General features: G+C 47.2%; 1 protein-coding gene across 5 annotated transcripts in view; it reads left to right on the forward strand.

Annotated features, from left to right (window-relative positions):
• Positions 1-8,421, forward strand: part of LOC142400017 (epidermal growth factor receptor substrate 15-like 1) — a 142,878-nt gene extending 134,457 nt beyond the window's left edge. For 4 of the 5 annotated variants that reach the window (XM_075484570.1, XM_075484573.1, XM_075484571.1 and 1 more), the window contains 4 exons: positions 1,202-1,295; positions 2,519-2,680; positions 5,961-5,977; positions 7,293-8,421. In XM_075484570.1, the coding sequence (XP_075340685.1) occupies positions 1,202-1,295; positions 2,519-2,680; positions 5,961-5,977; positions 7,293-7,439 (420 nt within the window). In that variant the 3' untranslated portion in view covers positions 7,440-8,421. Of the gene's footprint in view, positions 1-1,201; positions 1,296-2,518; positions 2,728-5,960; positions 5,978-7,292 lie in introns of all 5 variants that reach the window. The other variant, XM_075484572.1, reaches the window with a different exon arrangement.
• The last annotated feature ends 1,851 nt before the right edge of the window (positions 8,422-10,272 follow it).

Here is a 10,272-nt window from a genome sequence, read left to right on the forward strand (position 1 = left end):
CTTCCTGCGGCAGCTCAGGAAGCTCAACCTACCTAAGGAGCTGCTGATCCAGTTTTACACCGCCATTGTTCAGTCTGTTCTCTGTTCATCCATCACCGTTTGGTTCGGATCAACCACCAAACAGGAAAAAAACAGACTGCAACGGACAATAAGGTCTGCAGAGAAGATTATTGGTGTCAGCCTGCCCTCCATCCAGGATCTGTACCTGTCCAGAGTCAGGAAACGGGCAGGTTACATCTCTGCAGACCTATCACACCCTGGACACAAACTGTTTAAACTCCTCCCTTCTGCAAGGCGCTACAGAACTCTGTACGCCAAAACAACAAGACACAGGAACAGTTTCTTCCCTCAGGCTGTCTCTGTGTTAAACAGCTAAAACCGGACTTCAGTGTTTCATCCTTGCACCATGCACCAATTTGCACTTCTGATGTAATCTTGTTCTATGTCTATTTTTTTGTCTATTTTTTTGTAATTGTTGCACTAAAGAGAGTGAGGTGTAATTGGAGTGTGTGTCCACATACCTGGCAATAAAAAGCGATTCTGATTCTGATTCTGATTCTGATTCTGATTTCCGTGCCTGGCTCTGTAATGCCTCAGCACTGAAGAGGTGCTTTTATTAATGTAGGACAGTTCTGTCGAACAAATGTGACATTAAACCTGCCGAAAATAAAATCATTTAAACTGAGTCACTTTGAAATGGATTTGAATTCTGATAGATCAGGTGGGAACTGGGAGGAACAGGATGAAACAACAAGGAAATAAAAACAAATGCCTTATATAAGGTCAAAATGGTCCCACACGGCAGAAACTTTTCTTTTTCTTTCTGGCTCATTTCTGGCTTGTAGATAAGATGTCCGTTTGAAATGAAGAATGATTGTTTTGGCAGAGATGCATCCCGTTGACAGATTCCTGTTAAACACAGTTTGGCGCGTGCCCGGCGATGCTGCATCGGTCACGTGACGGTCTTGAAGCGACACGCGCACCGACACGGGGTTTTGCTCTTTGAGCTCGACACATGCGCTGACGCATCGGTGTTGCCGGACCCATCACTCGCTTACGCCATGTTTCAGTAGGAACTCCACTTCAGTCTTTGTACATGAGGCCTGCTCACAGCTGGGGCTGAACTGATGGTACAACTGTAGCTGGAACATTTGAAAAGCATTGTGCTGGCCCCACTAACAATCTCTCTGTATTATTCCAGCCAGTGTTTGTGGATGACCCCTTCACCAGGAAGAGTGACACACCAGCTCTGCCTCCGAAGAAAAGCGTCCCTCCCAGACCCAAACCGCCCAGTGGTGAGAAGTTCACGACGCAGTCACTCATCTTAGTCAAAAGTCCTATTCCTCTTTTTATTTGTTACTGATAATACGGTGTCTGAGTGCATGGTTAGCTTTAAAACCAAAGAGCACATTTAGCATGAAGCCAAGACACATGACGGGTTGTGTTTGGTGTCATTGGCACCTCTGCAGCATCCTGCTGGGCGGGGCAGGCAGGCGGAGAAGTAGAAAGGGAAGGTGGTGTGTGGGTGGAGTCGCTGACTGAAGATAGAAATAGACAAGACATGATTAACCCAAAAAAAGCACTGCTCATCAGTAAATAATAAAGTAAGAAAAGGTTTGGATGGTGAGTTGGACTGATGGCCTTTAGCCCGCTGGTGGAAAAAAAGCATCAAAGCTTGTAAATGCCCGGCTTTGAGTCCCGCAGTGTCGGGCACGTGTTAGACCAAGAGAATCTGAGGATTGTTTGGTCATCTCATTATTAAAACCAAACACAAGGAAACCTATGGCTCATCCACTTTTTGTTTCCTAAACCTAAATGAACAATGGAATAAAGAACCGTATGGATAATGAGCCTCAGTTCATTTTCATTATTCTGAGATGACCTGGGAGTTATCTCTGCTTGATATCCAGCAGTTAAAGAGTTAAGTTAACAATGGCTTATCTCCATGTATCTGTTTGCTTCTCTTTAAAGTGAGCTGAGTCTACGTCTTAACTTCAATATCACATCACATAACCTTTCAGGGGGATTTATCAGGGAGATGCAGGGAGCTGTGTGGAGCTGAAAGTCAGAGTTTCCAGTGTCATCAAGTTGCTTCTAACACATGTAGAAGCTCCTGACCAATCACTTCTCTTGGAAAATGACAAGATCAAAGAGTGAGTGTCTGTTTGACTTTGACTCAGAAGCACGTGAATGTTTCAGGAACCTAAAACAGGGACTGGTTCCTCTGAAGCTTGTTCCTGCTGACTTTGAAAGATTTGAAGCCAGTATTTATGACTTAATTCATCAAAATGTGAAATGTGTGGTATATCTGAGCTGGATATAAAGGAGCAGAGCTAAGAGAAACATGGAAATGGGCTTTTTCTGTTTTGATCAAATGTGATCTGCTGACAGTGGATGATGGAGGCACCAGCAGCATGTCAGCCTGCTTCTGTGTGTTCAAGTCGTCTGAATTTATTGAGCTGATGGAAAAATTCAAAAATCAGTTGATGATGTTCACCTCCATCTTTTCTGTCTTCAGGGAAAACAACACCAGTTGGTATAAGTGGCACCGAAGATTCTTCCAAACCATGTGACCCCTTCCAGCCCTTCAGCTCTGATGTCACTGATCCGTTCCAGAGTAAAAAGGGCCCAGGAGACCCATTCAGCGGAAAGGACCCCTTCGCCCCATCCTCTGCATCAAGTAAACTTCCTAAAGACTCGGCCTCGGCTTTTACAGACTTCAGTGCTGTAAGTTGAGATTGGTGATACTGTCAGTATACACAAGGCCCCCCGGCTCTACAGCAATACCAGCAGTCCCTGACACCACTGGAGACTGCTGAGCCCCCCAAAGGCTGCTCTGTAAAGATGTTAGACAAGCTTGATTCTTACATGTAAGCCGTGCATCTTCATCATTACTGCGTCTTCACACAGAGTGTGGCCCCAACACGTGTGGGACAATTGGACAAACTTACTCATATCAAGCTCTGATTACCTGTTGGGACAAAAAGAGAATGAGGAGTTCAATTCAATTAAATTCAGTTTTATTTATAAAGCGCCAAATTACAACAAATGTCATCTCGAGGCACTTCAATAATAAAGTCCAATTCAAGCCAATTGCAGTTCAATTCATTGTAATCATAATCCAATCAAATTCAATGAATTAATTTCAAAATAATCCAATTCATTCATATAGAGCCAATTCAAAAACTATTTCCTAGCTAAGGAAACGGGAGTCCAATCTCCCGTCCTGAGCGTGCCTGAGGCGACTGTGGAGAGAAACGACTCCCTTTTAACAGGAAGAAACCTCTGGCAGAACCAGAACCAGGAAGGGTGGCCATCAGAACTACAACCAGGAAGGGTGGCCATTAGAACCAGGAAGGGTGGCCATCAGAACCAGAGCCAGGAAGGGTGGCCATCAGAACCAGAACCAGGAAGGGTGGCCATCAGAACTACAACCAGGAAGGGTGGCCATCAGAACCAGAACCAGGAAGGGTGGCCATCAGAACCAGAACCAGGAAGGGTGGCCATCAGAACTAGAACCAGGAAGGGTGGCCATCAGAACCAGAACCAGGAAGGGTGGCCATCAGAACCAGAACCAGGAAGGGTGGCCATCCACCTCCACCAGCTGGGGTTTGAGAAACCTGATTTGAATGTAAAGGTTCATGAGAATGAGCCATTGTCCAGATGTCTTTTCATCGAGTCAGCTTTTATCATTTCTTGATTGTTGAAATTGGAAAACAAGAGTTGATAGTGGCGTGCAGTTTCGTTTGACCAACAGCCCAAAGTCTGTATGTGATGATGGACAACTAAAGGTCTCAGCGTGCTTCTGCTTCTGCTGGAGATTTGCAGATAAAGGTCTCCATCTTATCGGGAGTTCCTGCCTCATAAATCTGTGTAAAAATGGAAGCTATGGGCTGTTTTTGGTTGTGTTGCTGCTGTTGTTGGTCCTTTAGCTTTCGAGCTGTTATGATAAAAACTAAGCTTTTCAAATGTGCTTCTTTATCCTTGATTGTTTTTCACGTCTCTTCTTGATGAGGAAATCTTTTGTTGTTGGTCACCTTCATTTTCAAGCTAACTTTCAACCAGTCAACATTTGACCTGCATGCAGCATCTTCTTGTACTGTTCGACATTTGGAGGACTGCACTGGACGAAGCCCGTCTTCATTGGTTGCATACCCATAATCCTTCACTTTGCTTGAAGGGAGAGTGACTCAGAAAACAAAGGAGACAATCTAAAGGTTCCTGCAGAGACAGTGGAAGTAGTGCTGTAAAAATAACTTCATTGAACTGTTTCAGTTCCAGTCCGGATGAGGGATCTTATACAGTTGGTGTGTTGGTACCACATGGTGCATGTGCAACAGGCCTCACACCAGCCGTGTGCTGGCAGGAAGAAGTTTGTAGTGTTGGTAACCTAAAGAGGCCTCACATCAGCCTGTGCTGGCAGGAAGAAGTTTGTAGGGTTGGTAACCTAAAGAGGCCTCACACCAGCCGTGTGCTGGCAGGAAGAACTTTGTGGGATTGGTAACCTGAAGAGGTCTCACACCAGCCGTGTGCTGGCAGGAAGAAGTTTGTAAGGTTGGTAACCTAAAGAGGCCTCACACCAGCCTGTGCTGGCAGGAAAAAGTTTGTGGGGTTGGTAACCTAAAGAGGCCTCACACCAGCCTGTGCTGGCAGGAAGAAGTTTGTGGGGTAGGTAACCTGAAGAGGCCTCACACCAGCCGTGTGCTGGCAGGATGCTCCCACTCTGCACACCAGCCCAGTACTCCCATTTCCAACAGCCATTCAGTCGACACTAACTAAATATTTGTGCATTTCACATTTCAGTACAGTGTGTTTTTGCCTGGTGAAAATACCTGTGTCTGATTGGCTGAATGGAGCTACCAAACATTAGGAACAGCAGTATCACCACTCAGCCGTCAGCTCTCCAGTCTTTTGGCCCTGCATGGCTTTTCCATGTGCATCTGCTGCTGGGATCCCTTTTACACTTGCTCTTTGTTCCTGGTGTGCATGTCTTTGTCTGTTTTCTACCACTCTCCACCCCATCCTTCTTTCTACACCCTGACAGCAGCTCCTCTAAGCACTCTGCCTCACCGTCTGCTTTGAAACAACCATCACACAATAGCATTTGTTCCATTCACCTCACATTTAATGTGGTTACTTTACACTGGGTTCATTAGTCAAATAATTGTGTCACTATTGGTTGCAATGTGTTTCAAGTCAGCATTTAGCCTTATCATCATATCCTGCTTATTGTAGCCACTGCTACGCTACTTAAATAGCTTCCAATAACTGTGGGGGGACATGTTATTCATCAGTCCTGTGTATGAGCACCATCACTGGGCAGAATGTTTGAAGGCAGGAAAACAAGGCAACTGAGCAGATTTTCTAAGGTTCCTCATGATGCACAACACAGTTTAAACCATTGAACACAACAGATGAATCCATCTGCATGTCACATGTGCAACACTCAAGTGTGGCTGCTTTCTACTTGAAGGGGTTCACTGATGGTTCTGTTTCACCACTGGTGTCTGCCTCCCCCGCAGCTCCTGCAACAATTACAAGGATTTTTGGTTTTGTTGTCACATTTATTAGTTTGTAATTTGAAGCAAGTAAAATCCCTTGCTCCCAGTGTAAGGATAGTACAGCAGGGATGTCCAAAGTCGGTCCTGGAGGGCCGCTGTCCTTCAAGTTTTAGATGTTTCCCTGCTTCATCACACCTGATTCAGATTAAATGGATCTATTCAACAGATTGTTAAATTCTGCACAAGCCTGTTAATGATGTGTTGATCTGAATCAGGTGTGTTGAAGCAGGGGAAACAACTAAAACCTCCAGGCCAGCTTGGTTAAAGGCAGTGTTCAGAGGACTGCATTGAAAGTCTGCAGGTTTCCCTTTAAAGTGTGTGCTGTGCTGTAAACTAGCGTGGATCCACTGATTGTTTCCTGGTGTTTAACTTCTCTTTTTTATAACCCATCTCTCACAGGACCTGATAAAGTCAAGGTAAGAGATTGATCCAACAAAATAACATGTTGGAAATCTGTTGTTAATTAATGTTTGTATTCTAGATGTTCAGAACCTTACAGAGGCCTGCTGCTAAGTTTTAAAAAAAGAAAAAAAAATATTTCTCTTTCATAAAGTGAAGTAAACAAACTAAGCTCTGAGCACCACTTTTCCAGTCTTAAGTAAGATTTTTTCTGAAGATGCCCCCGTGGTAAAGCAGAAGGGCACTTCGGGGGCCCGACTTCTTCATGCACACACACAACAAGAAGATATTATACCTCTGAAAAGCATCGCAGTCGTCATAATACTGGTACATGATTTTCCGGACTATAAGTCGCACTTATTTAGAAATTTATTCCACAAAATCCAAGACCAAGAGCAGACCTCCACCATGTCTATAATATGATCCGGTGACACGCTGTGTTCATGTACCTGCTTTTCAATGAACTCACAGAAACTGTCGACCTCGGCCTGGAAGTCTGCTGGCAGCTTCTGACACACCGTGCTCTGATAGAGAGGCGGTTACGTTGCATGAAGCGGTAACACCAAGAAGGCCGCCTGCAATGTCATTTCTATTCATCTCCGTGGCGAGTACCAGGGCGTGGAGACGTGACCGCACCGCTGACCAGCCCCTCCCGGCAGCACGCTGTTCCACCACCCACCTGTGGACTCCTTCCTCCAGCTCTGCCATCTTGCTTTCAGCCGGCGATTAGGTTTCTTTGTTAGCACATGGTTGTCACAAGCCTAGAGTGTCCTCTCACGGCTGTAGGTAGCAATGTTTACTGGTTCATGTCAGTCAGTATGAATTAACATTTAAAAACATGTTCTATTTTGATATATAAGTCGCACCTAGCTCTAAGTCGCAGGACCAGCCAAACTATAAAAAAAGGTGCGACTTATACTCCGGAAAATAGGGTAAATTGTTACCAGCACAGTGCATAGCTGACATCAAGGCAAATAGTAACTGCTCAGAGAAATCTGTAACATCCAAAGATATTTCCATCACATAATTCCCTGTGTGTTGGTCACAGTTTAGGGGATTCCAGAAGACTGAACACTTGAATGATTGAAACAGAAGTTTGTCAAGCTGACACAGTAGCTTTGGACATAGTATTTATTTCTATCTTCTTGCAATGATGTGGAGAAATAACAGGTTTGTGTGCTCTATCTGACACCCGTTCGACATAAAGTCAGCAAAGTCAGGGCAGGCCTTCCTGGGAAAAGGCTTATTGATCCAGAAAGACTCTTTCTACTGCTGCATCTGGATGGAGCCTGGAGTCTGAAGCAGCCGTGTGTTTCTGCTGTGTTTCTGCAGTTGGGGAACGAGGCTCAGCAGCTGGAGTGGGCCAAGCGGGAGAGCGAGCGAGCAGAGCGGGAGCGACTGAAGAGGCTCAGGCAGCAGGAGCAGGAGGACCTGGAGCTGGCTATCGCCCTCAGCAAGGCAGAGATGTCCAATGCATGAGCTGGAGCAGCTGGCTGACAGCTGACTGTTCAGATCACTGACGTTATTTCCCCCCCACCCCCACCCCACACACACACACACACACACACACAGACCAGACCTGCACATGTCTGCAGAACTCATCACTGTAAAACTCCACTGACACGAAGAGACGAGTGTGAAGAAGCTGCGGAAGAGGGGCTGCTGGGGGGCTGCAGAGGGGTTGCAGGGGGGCTGGGCTGTGGTGGCCCGGAGCCTACGGAGCACCTCTTTGTATCTGGCTCTGCTCCAGCTGCTGTCAGCTGATGTGAGATAACAGCTGGCCATCAGCAGCACAGATCCAGATGTTTTATATCTGTGTTGTCCAGCTGTGTCAGGGTGCAGCACACTGAACATGGCCTTCCTCTGCAGCCACTAACCTTCCACAAGCTTCCCTGCTCTGAAAGGCTGAGCTCTACTGAATGTTCTTCACCCTCTCATCCAGCTCAGATCCCATCTCAGCCCTCCCCTCAGTCTGCTGCTGTACATTAATGGCGCTTTTCCACCAGCTCGCTTCGGCTCGGCGCGCTATTGCGTGTGTCCACTAGCACGCCGTACCTGCAACCGGCACGATTTTCCGTATCACCTCAGCCCTGGTTCCAAGCGGGCCGAAGCGTTACTGAAACGTGACGTCAGCCGACTGCCTTCCACTGATTGGCTGATGAGTGTCGTCACTTTTCAATCCTGTTTTGTCTGGCGGCCAGGAGTCTTCTCTGGCTCTCTGTGCACCAAAAAGCCACAGGGCGAGCAGCCGCCACAGGGCGAGCAGCCGCCACAGGGCGGGCAGCAGCAACAGGGTGAGCAGCCGCCACAGGGCGAGCAGCCGCCACAGGGCGAGCAGCCGCCACAGGGCGAGCAGCCGCCACAGGGCGAGCAGCAGCCACAGGGCGAGCAGCAGCCACAGGGCGAGCAGCAACACGAGCGCCTCCATGTCCTCCATGCTATCCTCCTCCTATGTTGTTGTTCTGGTCGCGCAGCCGTGTTACGACGACTCCGGCAAAGTCCAGGAGGCACCAAGTGATACTCGGTTGTAATGGAAACACAACCAAACCGAGCCGTACCGAGCTAGTGGAAATGCGCCATTAACAGACCTTGGTCCCCTCTGATGACGTGTGCACAGATGTTCACAGATGTGCAGCGGCTCCCTGTGCGCTGCGTGTCTCACCACATCTGTTTTTAAAGTGAGTCCTTTTTATGCATCGTTTGCTGGATGTTGTTGTAGCTGAGTTTCAGTTTGAGGGTTTGGAAAGGTTTCCCTGGCAGGAAGCTGAACCCATGTGGAGGTGTTTAAAGGTGGAGTCACCCACTTTCTGTCTGTCTGTCTGTCTGTCCTTGAACTTGAACTTAAAGTGGTGGCTGGTGCTTAGAGAGGCAGACTGGGTGGGAGGGTCAGACACTCTGTGTGGGACCACGTGTCCTCTCTACGTGCTGGACGTCCTCTGATGGAAGTTGGATAGTTTCCGTGATCATCACTAACTTTGTGCAACTTACTGAGCCGACTTTAACGCACATCCACAGACCCAGAGGGGACAAGAAGAGCAGAAATCTCCTGCTCAGCAGCACTTGTTTCCAGGCTGAGGGATGGAGATGAAGGCCCGCCATGACTGGATGGGACACTTTGTTCTGAGTAGAATGAGCTGGCTGTGTTTCTGTTTCTGTGATGCTGGAGATAAAGGGACTGACCACAGGCATGTCAAACATTCCTGTCACACTTGGGTGTTCATCCTGTTCCAGGACGGAGACGCTGGTGACGTGAACACACACGTTGCTCATCACGGGAACACACACGTTGCTCATCACGTGAACACACACGTTGCTCATCACGGGAACACACACGTTGCTCATCACGGGAACACACACGTTGCTCATCACGGGAACACACACGTTGCTCATCACGTGAACACACACGTTGCTCATCACGGGAACACACATGTTGAACACAAACTGGTGGAAATGTGAGGCCCTGTGTTCGGGCTGAAGCAGCTGGATACTGTTCTTAAAGGTGAACTCCGGGGCATTTGAAGCGTGTTTCCATTGCTAGAGGTTGTCAAATAATGCTAGTATGACACAGAGAGGTGCGTATCTGCGCTCCCTGTGTGGAGATTGCTCTGTCCGCACAGCATGTCATGCGAGGCTAATACGTGGTGGCTAAGGGGCAAGCGCTAACCCTTCCACGTAAAACAACAACTTGCACACTGCAGAAACGTCACACCACTTTATAAACCATCCGACAATAAAGTCACAAGCCTTACCATCAAAACCATATGCATGGTTCTCACATTACTGGCATGGGGACGTTACAAAACAACTTTATAAACAGCATGTAACTCACCGGCTGGTTGTAGGCTCGCGCATGTGAAAGCCCAAAAGAGTATTTAAAACATTACAACAATATTACTGGGCATGTATTGTTGTAATGTTTTAAATACTTGAACGCAGTTTTTCTAGAGAATATAATTGTTTTGTATATGGGATTATCCTCCATCGACTCTTCTGGGCTTTCACATGCGCGAGCCTACAACCAGCCGGTGAGTTACATGCTGTTTATAAAGTTGTTTTGTAACGTCCCCATGCCAGTAATGTGAGAACCATGCATATGGTTTTGATGGTAAGGCTTGTGACTTTATTGTCGGATGGGTTATAAAGTGGTGTGACGTTTCTGCAGTGTGCAAGTTGTTGTTTTACGTGGAAGGGTTAGCGCTTGCCCCTAGCCACCACGTATTAGCCTCGCATGACATGCTGTGCGGACAGAGCGATCTTCACACAGGGAGCGCAGATACGCACCTCTCCGTGTCATACTAGCATTATTTGACAA

Source organism: Odontesthes bonariensis, chromosome 15 (assembly GCF_027942865.1).
Source record: "Odontesthes bonariensis isolate fOdoBon6 chromosome 15, fOdoBon6.hap1, whole genome shotgun sequence".
Taxonomy (NCBI): Eukaryota; Metazoa; Chordata; class Actinopteri; order Atheriniformes; family Atherinopsidae; genus Odontesthes; species Odontesthes bonariensis.